We start from the raw sequence: 20,662 nt of genomic DNA on the forward strand, positions 1-20,662 counted from the left end.
TTTGTAATTTCTATTGTTTTACTGAAAATTCAATTATCTAAACAAAGAAATAAAAAAATTTTTTACCTTGTTTCCACCTTAACATTTAAAATGGTTACTTTTATAGGTTTTAGGGTATGCTGAAAATGAATATCACATTTAAATTTTACTGCAAATAAGTAGTTTTCCGGATATTAAGCAATGTCATTTGTTATCACTGGTGGCCATCTTGGTAAGCATGGGCATGCAAACGCAACCCCAAAAAACTATGCACAAACATGTGTACCAAGATGGCCACCAGCAATATCGTAAGAAATGACATGGGTTAATATCTGGAAAACTACTTATTTGCGGATTATTTGAATGCAATATTCGTTTTCAGCATACCTGAAAACCTTGAAAAGTTAACATTTTAGAGAAAAATGTTAAGGTGGAAACAAGGTAAAAATTTACAAAATGCATCACAATGAAATTCTTTAGCAAACCACCTAATTATCATTATTTAGATATCCTCAGTTAAAAAAAAAAACAGGTTTGTTTTACAGATTCGAAATAATGGTCTTGACAATGAGTTAAAAATAAAGTTTCACAATATCTTTATTTAATTGTTAGGTGAAAGTACAGAATAGTTAACAAAACGCCTTTCCTTCCCCATGTTAATGAGTTTCTAAATAACATTATTTCAGCATGGTAGCATAAGTGCACAAGTACCTTTTTTTTTTTTTTTATTTGTTATATATTATATTTTTTTTTATTTATTTTTTTTTTTTTTACTAAAAACAATTCTACCTTGAGTGCAACGAAATCATAAATACAATAACAGAAACGCATGTACTTTGTACATTTTGTTTTTTAACGCTTTTAGTACATGTGTACTAACTGCGTTAAAAACTACAAAATAGTATTGTTTGGGAATCAAATTTGAAAAACTTTAATTTTTTAAATTTACAAACTCAGAATAAAAAATGAAACTGATTTTTCTGCTTTTGTTTTGAAAGCAGAAAAGTTTATTTTTAAGAGACTACAAACGAAACTCCTTAATGAGCTGACTTTAGTCAGCTGCGCGCTGATCAAAGTATTAGCGCATAGCGAGCTGTTAAGCAGATTTGAATTTCTATAAAAGATAACATTTTAAGAATTTCCGCACAATTAATAATTATCAAATATTTAAGCCCTATCGGTGGGGCATTAGAATATGCCGACTGCCACCCTGCAGAGGGTAAAAGTCCCTCTGTGGGGCCACCTGTTGACTGTGGGTGGCATTCCGTAAGGCTTATAAATGGCATCCTGGTGGTTGAGCAGATCATGTCCAGGGTATTTTAAGGACATGCGATGCAACACACTTCTTTGACCCTTAAGCTAAGATGGGCGGTTGGATAGGCCCTATCCAATCAATTGGTTGGTCATGTCTAGCCCTAAATCAGACACATAACAAGAAAATATGCTCGCACTTCCCACACTATAGAATAAATTGATTTAGTAAGCGGTGGCTGGAGGGTCAATCAACTTGTTGAATAATGGACTAAACACGGCTGAAAAACTAAAATTCTTACTGAAAACGAGGCTTTCAGAAAGAAATTGAAGAACCACAAGTGCTTGAATCCACCAGCAAGATGAGTATACTTTTCCTGTATCCCTGTTGGGTTGGGGCGAATGAGTATCCCCCAACACTTCCCATATAGGACTCTGAGGCTGGTGGGGAGCAGGAAAAATGAAACAAACCAAATATATTAATGGAAACCAGAAAGCCTCAAAAAAAGAAACCACACCGAAATATCTGATGTTAATAGTTCTGACTCTGAAATAGAGCTTCATCAAAAAAACAAAACAAAATGTTTCCCGCTTCATAGTTATAGAAGCAACTGAAGTGGAACCAATAACCAAAATATCTCTTTTCAAAATTGAAAAGATTCTATCTAGCATCAAACCTAAAATAGTAAAAACACAATGGTACATTACTTCTTGAAGTAGAAAACCAAAAATATGCTGTTGAAATTTCCAAATGGAGACGTTTTAACAATCAAAAAGTTTAAATTTACCCTCACAAATCTCTGAACATTAGCAAAGGCGTAATCAGGAGTACTGAATTATCACTGTGCTCTTTGGAAGAAATTCAGACTAACCTACAAAAACAAAATGTCACTTATGTTAAGAGTCCAAATTAATAAACTTGGCGAAATAATAAAAACAAATATTTACATTTTAACATTCAATACTCATCAAATCCCAAACAAAATTAAAATAGGGTATGAAATGGTAAACGTCGAACACTACATACTGCCTTTTGTTGGATACTGCGGGACTTTTTATGTTTGGTTTTCATTCACAATTTTGTTTGGTTCTAGTTTTATGACTAGATGTACCTCCTGATGATATTGGTTGGAGCTCTCCTTCGTGACCTGCCTTTCTTGTAAGTTTGATCCTTAGTGCGAACCATACTCGGAATACGATTATGAATTCCTTAAGACTTCTATTTGAGCACGGATGATGGAACACGAACATGCTATGCCCATAGATTAGTTTCATTAGAAATTCTGTGCAGATTCCAAAGTTTGACAGGATTCCAAACTTTAATAAAATACACCTGAAGATTGGAAGTTACATTAGCGAAAAACATTGAAATTAACACTTAAGATAAAAACAGTTGTCTGAACAATCCAAATACAAAATTTGAATTGTGAACATAACTTTATAAGTTTTAGAAGCTATTAAAATTCAATTTTTGCCTTCATCTTGTCAAAATTTTTTCACACACAAAAAAAAAAAAATCTGTTTAATTTTGTCCCTATGAGGGAGAAAATCAATAAGGAGGATAGTTGCAATGGTAAGTGATGTTTCTGGGAAAAGGGTACTTTTTTCTCCATTATGTCAATGGTATAATATTGGGAACAAGCAGGACCCATGGAAATTTCATTAAAAGTAGAAATGTCTTGATAAAGCTGATATTTTTCTAGATGGCGCAAAAAAATTCTTGTCCAGGGTTGCTACATTGGTCTTTAAATTCAAATTTTACGAATCTGGTCTTTTTGATCCAGTTTATCCTTTAAAAATTGTAATCAGCATTTTTCGAAGCATAATGTATGGAATCGGAAAGAATAAACTGAATATTATGTAGAATAAATAAATTGTATTTCATTTTTTTTTTTTTTTTTTTTTTTTTTTTTTTTTTACATTGGAGTCCCCACTTATCAAGGCCCGGAGGCCACTCGAGGATAAGGGTTATTGTGTGTCAATGGGATAGTATCATAGTAATCATTAGTATTGGAGATTTGATACAGTGTCTTAAGGGGGCGGTTTATCAGGAATTTGTTTATGTTGGACTTGAAGACATCCAAACGGAAGAGTTCCACAGGTGTGCAGTTCTATGAAATGTTTTGATTTAGGCACAGATAAAGAGTGGGGAAAATTGACAATAGTAAGAATTTCCCCTATTTTTTTTTTTTTTTTTTTTTTTTTTTTACTGGTATAGTTCTCTAAACAAAAGGTGTGTGTGTATATATAGATATGCATTCAACATTTTTGAAATGTACTCAGTTGCTTTTTGCTTAATCACTTCTATGCCTGAAATTAATCTGCACACAATAAGTGCTTATCCTTCGAGAGGAAAACATGTTATAAAAAAAATGCAGTAGAAACCTAATGAGTCAAAATCACAATTACACAATAGATTTGGAAATCAATTTCTACAAATCATACAACATGTAAAATTAACATGTAATTTTTTTTTTTTTTTTTAGATTATTTACTTTGGCACTGAATACCTTTTCTTCTGGGATAGTTTCACTGCACTTGAAATAGTAAGTACATTCTTTTTTTTAATTTTATGTAAACCTTGAAAATACTTTTCTATTAATGTGACTACTTTGTATGCATTTGTGTTGTGTTTACTGACTTTTTACTAGTAATTGATATTAAAAAGAAAAATGATGTCCCTCATGAGATGAAAATACAATATTATATTTCTTAGTTTTTGTCCATTTAACTTTGTCCCAGTAGTTTCCGAGAAAATCTGGCTAAAATATTGTATGGGTCTTTGTTATAAGGTGCAACAAACTAAGTGTTATGGTATCCATTTGACATAAAGTTAGGGATTACTATTTAATGCAAAAATGATCACAAATTTAACCATATTCAATTATTAATTTGGTATGAAGCACTCATTCTAAGTAAACAGGCTATAACTTTTGTCTGTTAATGTTTTTAGAATACTAGTAATAAAAATAGTTAAACACTGATTTCAAATTTTGAAAAGAATGACTTATAACTTTAATGGTGAATGCTCTGACGAACTGAAAACACTTGTACCTCCCCGACGTAACTACCCCCGACAAACCCGACAAGCTACTAAGTCTCATCCCTTTACAGTAGAGATCCCTAGGTGCAAGAAAGCCTTTTACTCCAATAGTTTCTTCCCCCAGAAATGCGGGTCTTTGGAACTCCCTTCCGGGATTCTGCTTTCCCAACTGCAATGATATGCAGAAGTTCAAGTGTAATGTTAACAAACATCTTTCTACTCTTCTCCCCTCATAATGACCCCGCTAATTAATTCCCTGATAGTAGCCCCCTACTTCAAAGTGGTACTGTGCCTTGTTTGGGGTGAAAATTGAATTAAAAAAAAAAAAAAAAAAAAAAAAAAAATAACCTTTCCAAAATTTGAAAGCAATTTGGAAAAAATCAAACTAAAGTCATTCCTGGCTTTTAAAATACTTAGCAAATCCTCTCATATTTGTAAAAGTACATTCATTGTATGAATTACTATGGTAGAAATGTTTTGACCAGCTTCAGTCTGTTGTTTGGCTTGGTTTCCTCGGATTCTTTTTAGAGTTTAGATCCCATTTGAAGGTTACTAATATCCATAAATAAGTAGTGCTATTTCAAAGCCAAATACTAGTCGGTGATAAGTGTGAAATTAAGATTCTGATCCAGAAAATTGCAATTCTCCCTTTGTCAGAAACATTGCTGATGGAATGAGAAATGGAGAATAAAAATAAGGAGAGTGAGAAATACAAGGCTTTTCCAAATTCAATGTATGGATCTGATGCTCTTTGATAACAATAACCAGCATGCAAAATATTCAGTCTGATCAGATAAAGAGGTTTTGAGTTTTCAATGGTTCCAGAGCATAAATTCAGGAATACTTTATACAACATGGGAAAGTTAGACTCAGATAAGACTTTGGCTTATCCTTACATTGTCAGGCAGAGGTATGCTCTTGTTTCTTTTATATTTAGATTTGCAACCTAAACATATTTATACAAGTTAGAAAAGCATTTCATCCCAGGCATGAAAATTGTTAAGTTTTTACTATAGGCTTTAAAAATAAAGGTACAAGATTCAATTTGAAATTTATTTATCTTCAAAGTGCACTTTTATAAATTTTACAAAGTAAGGTATAAAAATTTAATTTAAATTGAATGAAAAAAAATTACCTTGGATTTATTTATGTAATGTATATTCTATTGCACTTTTTAATAAAAATCATTGAAAATTTTATATATCATTAATTGTAAGATGAAAGGTAATGTTTTTAAATTGTAACAGAATGTACATTACACAAAATAAATCCAAGGTAATTTTTTTGATTCAATTTAAATTAAATTTTTATACCTTACTTTGTAAAATTAATAAAAGTGCACTTTGAAGATAAATAAATTTCAAATTGAATCTTGTACCTTTATTTTTAAAGCCTATTGTAAAAACATTTTAATTTTCATTTCTTGGATGAACTGCTTTTCTAACTTGTATCTTATCTTTTTAAGATTATATTTTAAAACTCCTTTCAGTTTTTATTTCTCCTCACACCACATCTCATTTTTTTTTGTAACCCCCTCTTTGTAATACAGGTCTGAATGAGAAACTCTGAATTTTTTAACAAACTTTAAAATAACTTTTTTAGATTAAATTTTTTTAAAACTTCTTTCAGAATAGAAAATCTTTAAAATTTAATAAGGAACATATTTCATATAGGTTTCATTAACAAATATTCAGTACATAACGAGAAATAGATGAAAATTTCAAAAGGACTGTATAACTGATTACGGTCAATAGTCCTCACCAGCGAAAGTATTTGTTCTATTATTTAAAACATTTTGTGTCCTGCTCTTTCTCACGAGGACTAATAGCTGTGTAACATAAGTTTATACATGCAGACACTAGACCTAACACATAGACTCTGTCACAAAGGATACCAAGACAAGAAATAACTTGACTTTTCATTAAAACAAGATTTATTTTGAAATATTTTCCCAAATAAAACGTGATTGTAATCCTCTCAAACATGATCACTTCCTCTCAATCGCGATCGTCGGTCTATGCACATGTTATCTTTTTTTTTCCTTGCTGTGACGTCGCTTCGTACATGGCTCGGCATTTGCATACAGCCACCATAAGCGCATCTGTGCACTGTTACAACTGAACCTGTATATAAATAGATTAGTGTGAGTATAAATTATAATAGGCAGGAGTTGTCTTTCCTTAGTAAAAAAAAAAAAAAAAAAAATTGCATCGGTCTAGGACTTCTTCACTCAGAACAGATACTGCACTTTATAATTATTTGCAGAAAACATTAAATTTACACTTAAAAAAAAAAAAAAAGACATGGGTCTATTCAAAAGTGGGGGGGGGGGAAATTGGTGTCTTTGTTCAATAAGTAATTCTGTAGATTTAATATTTAATCCTCAGAATTAATTACATTACTAAGAATTAATATTTTTGCATACATGATTGCGTTTGCCACTAATTTCTGTTAGATTATTAAAGTTAAGCAACATTGAACCTGGTCAGTATTAAAATGGAGAAGTCCTGGATAAAACTTTGGTTTATCCGTACATTGTCAGGTGGATATATGTAGTCTCATGATTGGCATATGGTCTTTTTATACTATTTTTTTTACTTGGGATTTTTATTTTACTGTTTTTTAATTCAGCCATTTTTTTTTTTTTTTTTTTTTTTTTTTCTTAGGTAATGTCATGCCTCGTTGGGCTAGTCTACTTTGGCAGTTTCCGGTTCATGAAGAAAATGGCAACGCCCGTGTATGGAGATGTAACAACATTATTAGATGGTGGCATCGATCTGAATCTTGAAAGTGGAATGGCAGAGTAAGTATAAAATGATTGATTTTATGTACAAGACCCGGTGTTGTTCAGGATCGAATGGTGACTGTTCTTTTTGCATCCAGCTCATAATGCCAGATTATTCAATTTTGATGTTGAACTTGAAGAGTTAGGGTGTGGTCACTGATAGGAAATGTCAGTAAATAAACATCTACTGCTCCTTCATGGATTTTAAAAACTAAGATTTACTTTACTTAAAAATTAAAAAAAAAAAAAAAAATGCAAATAAAACTAGTTTTGATTTATACTGAAACTGAACTTCAATATAAACTAAAATGCAAAAACAAGAATTATGTATGTTTTTAAAACAAGAAATAACCAAATACTGCAAAATATTATGAATTTAGGGAGTAAGGAAACAATAATTAAGGAAGCCAGTATTTCTTGAATGATGTTAAATTTGAGAGCAGGGTTCTTGAAATTGCCAGTTTTAATAAGAAAAATTCTAAATAATGAAGTGTGTACTTATACATTTTTAAATTTTATTTTAGCAGAATTTACCTTAGGCAGGTTGAACTAGCTGCCCCCAAAGGAGGATATTCCATGAGAATATCGAATTCACAAATGGTCCAGTAGCATGTATATCACTTTCAGGGGAGATGACATTAGGTTTTTGCAGTTTTTGTTGGGAGGTGTTCACATCCTTCTATATACAGTTCCCAAATGGTCACCCATCTTGTACTGACAAGGCTCAACATTGCTAACTTCAATGATCTAATAAGAACTGGTTCTGTTTTTGCAATAATAATGAATAAAGTGGTTGTAGGAGGGTTTTATTAAGCACAAAATTTTCATAAGTTTATCTAGTAATAAAATGTTCCAGGACCTCATAATTCAATTTTTTTAAACCTCAATTTGGTGATATTGATCAGTAGTTCTGTAATACTATCATTCTCTATGAATTTTAAACATTGTTGGAAAGAACTGATCATTCGGCGTTGCAGAGAGACTGAGGGGTAAGTAGCCATGATTAGCCTGAGCCTGCTGCAAGGAAATGATAGCTGCATGCGGGTGCAAACCTAAATTACGAGGCAATTATGCAAAATAGGGATTGGGATTCCAAAATGGCTAAATAAAAGACGGATTCTTAAACATTTTGTTTTGGATGCCATGTTTGTGGACATTGTAATGAGTTTTGTTTATTCCTTGTGGTTTTGGTGAAAAGACGAAACAAGGATAACTGCTAATGCTAAGAGCGATTGTCTTGCTATAAGTGAACGTAGTCACTGTTAGTGAAAGGAATTACTTAACCAAATGCATCTAAAGGTTTCTGGTTCATTTCTGGAGTTTTGGCAACGTGACCAAACATCTTTCAGTAACATAACTACATTTTAACAAAGATGTAGTTCTTCTCTGCACATACTGAAAAAAAGATTAAAAAGTGATAAGATTCTATTGATTTCAGTTATCTCTTTAACTCCTAATTTCTTTTCGTTCTTTCAGACATTGCAAAGACATCATTCTTATGACAGCGATTGTACAGATATTGACTTTGATTTCAAATTATTTCTGGTTGTTATGGTTACTGGTAAGTTATATCTATTTGTTTCTTTTGAAATTTTATGATGCATCAAGTACAACTGTTTTCTGTGCCATTATTAAATGTCCAAGATATTTTCACATCCTCTATAATAGTAATTGTTTTGAGTTCGTGGAACTCGGATGTAAGTATATATTTTACTTGTTGACACTTCCTACGATGTAAAACAAGTCCTATCTGTGTATAGAAGTGCAGCAGCCGCCACAGGGGATATTAAGGTTCACGGGTCGTGCTCCAGCTTTCTTTAGACCCCCCCCCCCATCTTTTTTCCCCGCCTTTTTTTTTTTTTTTTAATTTTTTTTTTAACTTTCATATATTGTTCTTCTCCAGCTCTTTATTGGCTACATTGATTTCCCAGTTGTTTGTGTCAATTTTGGTCACCTTCAGGGTGGATTTGCGCTGATCTTTAAGTCAGCGTTTAGGTGCCCCATGGGGGTTAGTGCAGATGGCAAGTTCCAAGTAAAGAGCTTGCTTGGGTAGGCAGTTTTCAGGCATTTGGGCAAGATGTCTGGCCCAACATACATGATGTATCATTTCTTTGCTTTTCATCCTTGAGTGGAGGAAAACCTGCTTCTGATTAAGTCTTGTCATTTTATGCATAAAATATGCAGTTTTACTCAATGTTACAACTTTTCAAGTCTATTCATTTATTTATTGCGAACTATTATCCTCATTTTTTAGTTGTTTCATGACTTTTAGGCCAACTATTCCTCTGGTGGCTATCACGACAGGATAAGAACTCTGAATCGCCTTGCTGCCTTCCATAGTTGTCATCTGACCATATTTATAAATAATAAACGTGTATTTATAAAACCAAAAAATCCAACTTTGATTGCCCTTCGGGACCCGCGGCAGAGTGGATAGACTTTGAATCTCTACAGTTCCAGGTAAACATTGTCTGAAGATAGCAGTTTCAATCTTACCCAAAGCTGGCCAGAGGATTAGTTAGCCAAATCGTAGCGAGACAACAACTATTGAAGGCAGTAATTGCTGAGGATGCAGTTAAGAGATTAGGAGTTCCTATCCCATCGCGGTTAACTATCTGAAGGCCAGAGGAATAGTTGGCTGAAATGACGTGAAACTAAAAGATGAGGATAATAGTCTGCAATGAATAAATAATACTCATCTCGATAAGCATTCCAATTAAATAGTTTTCAGGTCTCTTCTATAAAGCACCCAGGTCTCACAAGCATACAGCAGGTTTTAGATTACAATAGTAATATCTGGTTTGATAATGAAAGCGCATATTTAATTTGAACAGCACATTCACTTTAGTTTTTTTATTTTGAGTGATTAAAAAAACAAACTTTTGGCGCATGTTTTACAATGGACAACAGAACAGAAAAAAGTGGTCAAGAAACAAAAATGAGTTGCTCTTCTACCTACCTGAATAAGTTTTTGGTGTTTTAACTAATTTTAAATTGTTTTTAAGTGAAATACAAATAGTGCTTAAGTTAAAACAAAGGGTATGATGCTCTCTATTTTGGGTTTCTGAGAATTGGTGAAAACCTCATTAATAGAAATCAAGCCAATAAATGTCACAATATTTATTTTGTAGATATGTCATTAAAAATTTATTTTCAAGTTTTTGAGCAATTTTAAACAATATTTTAATCAAATAGATAAAAAGGTTTCTGGCCTTAAATGACCCTTTATAGATTGGTTGTATTTAATGGCCTATCAATCAATCTCTATGATTTTGGTTTTTGGAGGCATTCACCCAGGATGTGTTGAGCTGTCTCCTCCCCCAACAATACACAATGTCTTGAATGAGTACAGGCCACACCACGCATGACGGTCTGCAGTAGCCAAGATAGTTTCGGGCAGCTAGTCTTGGGACCGGAGGTGAATACCGAATACCTGTAAACTGGAGGTAGGTTAAATGTTGGCTTTAACATCTTCAGCTGGCCTTCCGGGTGTCTTTACCAATCTTAAAATGCATCTGGAGCTATTACTTTGTGGATGAACTCTGAGTTGTAGCATTCAGTGTAGCCAAACCAAAGTCTCCTCTTTGATTAAGGGGGGATGGTCCTGCATCATGTTCAAATTTGTTTTTGAGGACAGTATGATGCTAGTGGACCTGCAGAATTTGGTAGCAGTATAGGTCAAACACTACGATCTCTTTGAGATCCGCAGCTCTCATCAGTCTAGTTTCGCAGCTGTAGAAAAGGATCATCTGAACAAGCACCGAACTTTCATGCCTAGTAAGATCTTAGGACGAGACCACAGCTGGGTTTATAAGCAAATGAAAGCATATTTGGCATTGAGTCGGACGTTGTTCTTGTGCCCCTGACAGACATTGAGCCCAGCTATCAATCTCTTGTAGGGGGTTTCTCCCATTGAGAAAGATTGTGCGTTTTTTTTTTAAGTATTTTTTTTTATTATTGGAATGTATGAATCCTGTGGAGAGGATTTTTTGCTTTTGAGATTTTTACCTTAAAATGTTGGTGTTGTTTCTTGTCTATGGCTGATTGGATGTCATCAAACTTTTCTCCATCTGATCCTTTTCTATCTCGTTTATGTCATGTCTGTTCCTTTTTTCTATTTCCAGTGCTTTTATTGCTACCACCCGATCTAGAATGTAGACAGTATTTCCCTAGATCAGGTGCTATTTGTACCTGGCTTTTGTCAGTTATATTCTTGAAAATGTTAAAAGCTACTTGCCATAAGAACGTTGGAAAATCTTCAGTGATTTGTTTTACTTCATCTAGAAACTGATGTTAAAACATGTTAAAAAAACACTTTGAAAAAGAGTTAAAAATACACTTTGAAAAAGAGTTAAAAAACATTTAATGTTATATAATATAATATAATAGTATATAATACAATATTATGACCCGATGGGGACCGAGCAATGCTGAGATCTTGCTAGTTGATTAAGGAACAGCTTGTCGCCTGGGTGGTCTCATTGACATAAATTCCGAGGAATTCGCACGGCTGAATTCTGATGATGATGGTTTGATGTTTTTAAACGGAATGTCTGTTTCTTGGTGGATAATCAAAATGATCTCCCCCTTGCCATGAATACCAAAGCACGTGTCAACGCTAGAATAAGTCTGAAGATAGTCCGTCTGTTAATTTTCGGAATTGTGTTGATAGACCACTGATAGATGTCGTCCAGTGACTGAAGGAGAGATCACCCGAAGGCCCGCGTGGCAGGTCTGTTGAGGCTAATTAGGCGTGACATTTCGTATTCCTGGCATGGGAACATTTATTTCCTCGCTGATAGGGTGGAGAGGAGGGGAGAGAAGATGAGAGGAAAATCTTTCCTTTTCTTTTCTTTTACTTAAATAAATGTAAGGGTCGCTTTTTATTTTCTTTTCTTTCTCTTTGGCAGCCAAGCCAGCCCATACTGTCCCCCCTCCGAACAAAGGCGCGGCCGCTGATTGGTTGACTGCCACTCGTGGGTATATTTGGAGAGGTGGGGGCGGGGTTACAGCTAGCGATATTGATAAAACGAGGTGAGGAAAGGAAGATTCTTTTTGCGACGTACTTGAACGACACGTTCCAATACGCGTCTGTCAGCTGATCCTTCCCCGTAGACTGACGTTAGAAAAGGAACGAAGTACTTGGTAAAAGAAAGAAAACTGCCAGCCCTCTAAGTCGCATGACTAGGCCAGTGTGTAACTATTATTTGTAAAGTCGAAGACAATCAATTCTGATAAGAAAAACCAATTTCAAGTTTTGACTTTCTTTTCTTTTCACTGTTGTGAATGCAATATATTTCTCAGATAGCTCAGGTGACGTTTGGAAGTTGATTTGAAAGCGGAACCAAAGAGCAACCGACGGAGATGAATTTGACCACTAGACGATAACACGAGTGATGCCACAGGTGTCGGCTACAGCTGCATCTCCACCCACAAGCCTGTGCACCTGAGCTGCTCTGTAGGGGTTACAATATTCTATTATATAAAAACTTTCACTTGTTTAAAAGTATGTATTTTCACGAGATCAGTATTGTTTTGAAGATCGACCCTTTGGATGGCAAATATCGATAAATTGGCCAAAACTAATTATTTCACCCTCAACTGGTCACTTTTCTACAAGGAGGGGTCGCTTTTTTTGCCGATATTCTTGAAAGTTATCTCCGCTTTTCGATTGACTAGCCTTAATTTAAACCTTCGTCATTTCTGGTTTGGCAATGGACGCAACAGCAAAGATGTCACTTTTTTATCTTCATGTTCTTTTGCGGTACCTGGTGCTACCAGATTAGGCTGCCCTGTGGATTCCTGAGACGAAATGCACCTACATTGACGCTTTTTTTTGTTTTCTAATCTTTTTTGTAAAACTTATGTTCTGCAAAAACAAAAACAACAGCCTATCTCCCTCCCCTTTTTATTTTATTTTTTCCTACCTTACTCCCGGTCCTGGATATGACCTTAAACTACATCCGATGGTGAGGTCCGGCTTACGGGCTTTGGGGAGTGTGGAGCCACCTCTTAATTGCCATTGCTCCCAGGTCCACCCTGACCCGGAGTGGTAGTACCTGTTAGGGTCCCAACTATGGGTTAAATAGAAACAGATTTTAAAAAGGAAAAGAAACAACAAAAAAGAAAACAAATATATTCTATTAAATTATTTATTTATTTATTTTTTTTTTTTGCCCTGTTTGTAGGGCATGAGAACAAACCGACTGCCCCCCTGCAGAGGGTAAAAATCCCTCAATGGGGCAACCAGTTAGCCGTGGGTTGCTACCCGTAATGTCTTAGGACGTGATCCTGATGATTGAGTGAACCTAGACTAGGATACATAGAAGTTTAGGCACCGCAACACATTACTTTGGCCCTTACTTTGACTAGACGGGCGGTCGGAGAGGCCCGATCCGGCCAGTCACGCCAAGCCCCACCATATATTGCCCATTCCAAAAACTTACTACTAACACAACATATCCCCCCCTCTCCCACAAATAACCCTACTCCCTAATATATGATGGAAAGCGGTGGCTGAGGGTCAATCGATTAGGTGTATATCGATGACGAGGCTGTAAACCCCTCAGGATTGCTACAGATCCCATAGCAATATCAAGAGAACAGATAATCATTATGATACGACCAAAGTCGGTTATATCATCATTGTATCCCTGTGGAGGCTGGGCGAATGGTTTTCCCCCCCAGGCTCTTCCCAAATAGGACTCCGAGGTGGGTGGGGAACAAAAATGACGAAAAAAAGAAAACAAAATATATGGCTTATTCCTCTCAAAAACCACCCAACCACCCAAAGAGAACCCACTCTGATGTTTCTGACATCAGTAGCTCTGAGGAAGAGACGATAAAACCAAGGAACTCAACATTCGTAGTAATAGAATCAATAGAGGAAACTCCTTTGAGCAAACTATCACCTTTTTAAAATTGAAAAAAATCTTAAAACTTTAAAACCAAGTCTATTAAAAAAACAATTTAACGGCAGCCTACTAATAGAAACCCATAACGAAGAACAAACTAAAGAAATATTGAAACTAAAATTATTTGAAAACATCAAAGTCAAATGCTACAGACATCCGACCCTAAATACCTGCAAAGGAGTAGTGAAAAGCCACAAACTTGCACTTTGTCCCTTGGAGGAAATCAAGACAAACTTACAGAAACAGAATATGTTAGATGTTCGTAAAGTTCAAATAAAAAAAAAAACAGTGAGAAAATCGATACCAATACATATATACTAACTTTTGATTCCCTCACCATAAAAAAGTGAAAGTTGGATGTATGAAAATAAATGTAGAAATTTATATTCCAAACTCCCTCCAATGCTTCAAGTGCCAGAAGTTTGGACACCATCAAGATCGGTGCATACGATGTAATGTGCATCCAGGAGAAAAGCGCTCGCGTGTTGTGTGTGTGCGTAAGAGAGACGGACGAAAAGGAAAGACTTACCTCGGGGCCGGCTCGGCGTCGCTGACCGAAAAGAAAGATCAAGATGGCGGCCGCCGTCTTTTGTAAAGGATGATATCTCGCAAAGTCACATGAATTCTCGCAATATGCAAATTAAGCCGGCCTGCAACGGCCATAAAAGCGGTTGATTGAAAGACGTTGGGAGAGCGATGATTGACTTGGTCGGGAATCGTGTTGCTGTTGCTTCTCGTGCCGTGTGGGTGTGAGCATATCTTACTGTTGTTGGGACCGTTCTGAGTAACCGATTATTGGGTCCGTTCTGAGTAACCGTTCGCATCCGTCTAGGTACCTTGCTAGTTGGATTCCGTGCAGAACCGGTGTTTACTGGTTATTGAATTGCTTTACGTTGCTGCAACATTATACATCTACAGAGGGCGCAGTAATTTTAAAGGACTTTCCTTACACATTTTCTACAAGCTATCTCGGCTATTTGCCCTCTAGGACTATGACCGAGTCGAAATTCAACTTAAAGCTCATACCCGAGTTTGACGGGTCCACGTCCATTGTCGACTGGGTTGAAAGGGTCGAGCTGATGTGTGACCTTTGTGAGGTAAAAAGAGTACACACTGTGATTCCCCTGAGATTGGCTGGGGGTGCCTTGAGTGTGTATCAGCAACTCAGTGCTGCCGAAAAGGGAGATGTCACCGCAATTAAAGCTGCGCTGTATAAGACATTTGCTATGGATCCTTGTACGGCCTATGAAAAATTTGCTTCCCGAAAACTTCTACCGGAGGAAAGCGTGGACGTTTTCTTCGTGGAGTTAAAGAAACTCACAGTCCTATTCGGTGGAGGGGTGTCGGAGCGGACGCTCGCGTACGCGTTTGTGGCGGGCCTTCCCACTCAGGTGAAGCAGCTATTGAGAGCCTCAACCAGCGTTTCAACAACGCCCATGGAACACTTGATGGAATGTGCTCGAGCCATCATCAAAGATGAGGAGGACCTGGGGGAACCAGTTGTGATGGCGACACAGACAGGCCAGATTGGCGCTCGGGAGATTCCGAATCAGAACCCTGCAAGCAATGGGAAATGTTTTCGCTGCGGCCGACGTGGACATTTTGCAAGGAATTGCAGCAACAGGGGGTGTGTGCACTGTTTTAATTGTGGCGGTTTGGGGCATCTAGCCCAAAACTGTGCGGGAAACGTATCAGGGGAGAGGACGTCAGCGCCGCCCTGCTCTCCGAGCAAAATTTGAACAAGGCACAACCAGTGATGACCGTCTACGTAAACAGGATACCCTGCTCAGCACTTCTTGACTCAGGCTGTTCGCATACTATTGTGAGCGCCAGGCTGTGTCTAAGTTGGACTAAGAGAAAGATCAAAGTCACCACGATAGGAGGCGAGACCCAGACATGCTGTGGAGCTGGAACTGTCGAGATCTACATGGACACCGGTACAGCCACTAAGATCAATGTGCTCGTGACCCAAGGAAATTTCCTGGGATTTGACCTGTTGCTCGGATACGATGCCATCAAGGCGCTGGGGGGAGTCGCAATTCATCGGGATGGAAAAGTGCGATTCTTGGAGGCCCCAGTGTGTGCAGCGCTCCACATCGATCGGCCGGATTTTACAGTGGACTACGACCTCGCAAGAGGGCCTGGATTGCATCTTGGAAGTGGACCGAGGGAAGGGCACCGACTAAACTCAAGAATGGGGTTGCAGAGTACCCTATACCCAGTGAGGCCCGAGCAGAATATGAAAGGGAACTAAAGGCGTGGATCTAAGATGGCTGGTTTATCCCCTACCCTGAGGACAAGCTTGGGCCTCCCAACGGTCTAATACCCTTGATGGCAGTAGTCCAGCATAACAAGTCGAAAGTACGGCTGGTGCTGGACTATAGGGAGCTTAACAAGCATATTGAAGCTTACACTGCCGATGCTGACGTATGCGCCAGCAAGTTGAGGGAATGGCATCAGAAAGGCACTAATGTCTCGATATTGGATTTGCGAAAAGCCTATTTACAGGTGCGAGTTGATGAGACGTTGTGGCCGTTCCAGACAGTTTGGTTCCAGGGGCAGAGGTACTGCCTTACACACCTCGGCTTTGGCCTAAATGTGGCACCATAGATTATGAAGACTATTGTCAACACAGTATTGTCCCAAGAAAGTCCCATGAGGGACTCAACGTCAGCTTACATTGATGACGTATACGTCAATGAAGATGTACAGTCTGCGTCGTGTGTCAAAGAAAAGTTGGCTCGGTTTGGTCTGGAATGCAAGAATCCCGAACGTTTGAGGGAAGGAGCACGTGTATTGGGATTGGATGTTTATGAGGAAGATGGCATCTACAATGGAGGTGTGGCAGTGAAATTCCAAGCATCCCCAACATCGTTACAAGGCGGACCGTTTTTCTTGGTGTGGAAAACTTGTTGGTCACCTACCGGCCTGTGGCTGGCTCCGTGCAGCTGTTGGTGTAATTAAACGCAGAGCAAATCTAACAACCACGGGTTGGGATGACATATCCGATGATGTCCTAACTCTGATGATTAAAGAGACACTGGAGAGAGTGAACAAGAAGGACCCTGCCTGTGGGCGGTGGTGTGTAAACGGAGACAACGTAGGTGTGTGGGTTGATGCCAGTTCTTTGGCGTTGGGAGTATCGTTGGAGCAAGGAGGAAACGTGTTCGAAGATGCATGTTGGCTGCGGCCCGTAACAGATTCTCAGCATATCAACCTGGCAGAGCTGGACGCCGTTGTAAAGGGGATAAATCTGACCCTGCAGTGGCAGTCTAAGAAGTTGACCTTATACACAGATTCTCTCTGTGTCTACCACTGGGTGTCTGACACACTTTCAGGACGGACACGAATCCGTACCAAGGCAGCAAGCGAAATGTTAATACGGAGAAGGCTAGACACACTAAAAAACCTGGTATCTGAGTATGGGCTATCACTGAGCATCACTCTGGTGCCATCACATTGTAATCGTGCTGACCAACTGACCCGAGTACCTCACAAATGGTATGAAACTGCGAAGATGGGAATGGAGATTACTGCTCGATCTTGTGCAGTTGCAATCGACCCATGTCAAATACAAAAAATTCATGCACAGAGCGGACATCCGGATATCAAGAGGACCCTTTATTTTGTGAGGCGCGTATACCCAGCAGTGACCAAGATGGATGTCAGGCAGATCAGAAATTGTGAGGCTTGCCAGTCTATTGATCCGGCACCAGAGCGATGGCAGAAGGGTCGATTGGAAGTTGAGGGTGTGTGGCAGCGGCTGGCCATGGATATCACCCATTACAGTGGCAAGCCCTTTCTAACTCTCATTGATTGCGGGCCTACGAGATTTGCGGTGTGGCGGCAGATGACCAGACAGGATTCGGCAAATGTTGTTCGCCACCTATCATCCATTTTTTTCTGAGCAAGGTGCGCCGGAAGAGCTCCTGACTGACAATGATGCAGCGTTTTGTAGCCAGCAAGTCCGGCAGTTGTTAGATGAGTGGGGCGTCTGACTACGGTTGCGATGTGCCGTCAGGAAATGGCATTGCTGAAAGAAGCCATCGCAGCATCAAGAGAATTGCTGCCAGGAAGCGATGTACTATTACGGAAGCCACATATTGGTATAACATTACGCCAAAGGACGGGACGTCTCCTTCAACCGCACCTGCGAATGCTATTTACACATACGGAGTCAGAGTGACGGGAATCAACACTACGCAGCCAGCCGACAAGGGAACATGTAACAGGTATGAAGTGGGAGATCCAGTGTGGATGCGGCCCCCAGGAAATCGGTGCACCGACAAGTTTAAGCGAGGACAATATCTGGAGTTATTAGCCAGCAGTCTGTGTTGGTCGACGGAACCCCACGACATGTGCGAGATCTTCGCCCAGCTACCGAGGCGCGTCACACAACTACAGAAGAAAGCAGTGAAGCGTCCAGTGATGAGCTGCCGATACACTGATTCAGTGAGCCCCCTCCAGAGACTGATAGTGATACTTCGTCTGATGAGGCGGAACCAGATCCAGAGCCCGAATCTGAACCAGTGAATGTACCTCTTCGAAGAAGCACACGCACTAAAAGGCCACCCCCACAATGCTCCCTATGTGATCATCAGATCAATGGGGAGTGTAATGTGCATCCAGGAGACAAGCGCCCACATGTTTGTGTGTTGTGTGGGTGCGTAAGAGAGACGGGCGAAAAGGAAAGACTTACCTCGGGGCCGGCTTGGCGTCGCCGACCGAAAAGAAAGAAAGATCAAGATGGCGGCCGCCGTCTTTTGTAAAGGATGATATCTCGCAAAGTCACATGAATTCTCGCAATATTGACTTGGTCGGGAATCGTGTTGCTTCTCGTGCCGTGTGGGTGTGAGCATATCTTAGCGTTGTTGGGACCGTTCTGAGTAACCGATTGTTGGTCCGTTCTGAGTAACCGTTCGCGTCCGTCTAGGTACCTTGCTAGTTGGATTCCCTGCAGAACCGGTGTTTACTGGTTATTGAATTGCTTTACGTTGCTGCAACATTATACATCTACAGAGGGCGCAGTAATTTTAAAGGACTTTCCTTACACATTTTCTACACACGATTACCAGTGTGTGGAAGATGTGGAGAAAGCGGCCCACACATTGCCTGCAGAAAAGATTTCAAGTGTGCCAACTGCCTTGGAAATCATGGCGCTGGCTCTAGATATTGTGAAATATGGAAAAGTGACCAAACTAAAACATACAAAGAATATATCCTCGATGACGAGGCTGTAAACCCCTCAGGATTGCTACAGATCCCATAGCAATATCAAGAGAACAGATAATCATTATGATACCACCAAAGTCAGTTATATCATCATTGTATCCATCGTCATCAAGTCTGTTGCCAAGGTCGCTGGAAAGATGGTGGGATCCTTCTACCGCTCCAGAAGATATCTCACTACTGATGCAATTCTCTATCTATATAAAAGCCAAGTACGTCCAAGGATGGAATACCGTTGCCATATCTGGGCAGGAGCTGCTAAAAACAGCCTATCCTGCCTTGACAGAGTACAAAATAGATTCCGTGGCTTAGTGGGGGATGCTCTTTTCTCTACCCTGCAACCTCTCTCCCACAGAAGAGACGTTGCGAGCCTATCCTTATTTTATCGTTATTTCCATGGCAGGTGCTCGTCTGAACTCCAATCTCTGGTCCCCCCTCGCCAATCTTTCACGAAAAACACCCGTCTAGCTGAATCCACTGTGAAAAATTTCCCCCACTCTATATCTGTGCCTAAATCAAAACGCGGATTCCATGAACAAAGCTTCTTTCTTAGAACTGCACGCCTGTGGAACTCTGTTCCGTCTGCCTGCTTCCCACCGGACTACCTGGTGCTATCAGATCAGGCTGCCCTGTGGCTTCCTGAGACGAAATGCACCTACATTGATGTTTTTTTGTTTTCTGATCTTTTTTGTAAAACTTAATTATGTTCTCCAAAAACAAAAACAACAGCCTATCTCCCTCCCCTTTTTATTTTATTTTTTTCTACCTTACTCCCGGTCCTGGATATGACCTTAAACTACATCCGATGGTGAGGTCCGGCTTACGGGCTTTGGGGAGTGTGGAGCCACCTCTTAATTGCCATTGCTCCCAGGTCCACCCTGACCCGGAGTGGTAGTACCTGTTAGGGTCCCAACTATGGGTTAAATAGAAACAGATTTTAAAAAGGAAAAGAAACAACAAAAAAAAACAAATATATTCTATTAAATTATTTATTTATTTATTTTTTTTTTTGCCCTGTTTGTAGGGCATGAGAACAAACCGACTGCCCCCCTGCAGAGGGTAAAAATCCCTCAATGGGGCAACCAGTTAGCCGTGGGTTGCTACCTGTAATGTCTTAGGATGTGATCCTGGTGATTGAGTGAACCTAAACCAGGATACATAGAAGTTTAAGCACCGCAACACATTACTTTGGCCCTTACTTCGATTAGACGGGCGGTCGGAGAGGCCCGATCCGACCAATCGGCCAGTCACGCCAAGCCCCACCATATATTGCCCATTCCAAAAACTTACTACTAACACAACCCCCCCCCTCTCCCACAAATAACCCTACTCCCTAATATATGATGGAAAGCGGTGGCTGAGGGTCAATCGATTAGGTGTGAATATCGATGACGAGGCTGTAAACCCCTCAGGATTGCTACAGATCCCATAGCAATATCAAGAGAGAACAGATAATCATTG

General features: G+C 38.9%; 1 protein-coding gene across 2 annotated transcripts in view; it reads left to right on the forward strand.

Moving 5' to 3' along the window:
* Positions 1 to 20,662, forward strand: part of LOC145278082 (transmembrane protein 208-like) — a 41,831-nt gene that overhangs the window by 7,986 nt on the left and 13,183 nt on the right. The window contains exons 3-6 of one of the 2 annotated variants that reach the window (XM_080130347.1): positions 3,717 to 3,776; positions 6,940 to 7,076; positions 8,535 to 8,619; positions 11,969 to 12,246. In XM_080130347.1, the coding sequence (XP_079986473.1) occupies positions 3,717 to 3,776; positions 6,940 to 7,076; positions 8,535 to 8,619; positions 11,969 to 12,025 (339 nt within the window). In that variant the 3' untranslated portion in view covers positions 12,026 to 12,246. Of the gene's footprint in view, positions 1 to 3,716; positions 3,777 to 6,939; positions 7,077 to 8,534; positions 8,620 to 11,968; positions 12,247 to 20,662 lie in introns of those variants that run through there. The other variant, XM_080130346.1, reaches the window with a different exon arrangement.

This window comes from Euprymna scolopes, chromosome 6, assembly GCF_053919585.1.
Source record: "Euprymna scolopes isolate OS-2025 chromosome 6, ASM5391958v1, whole genome shotgun sequence".
NCBI classification, from domain to species: domain Eukaryota; kingdom Metazoa; phylum Mollusca; class Cephalopoda; order Sepiida; family Sepiolidae; genus Euprymna; species Euprymna scolopes.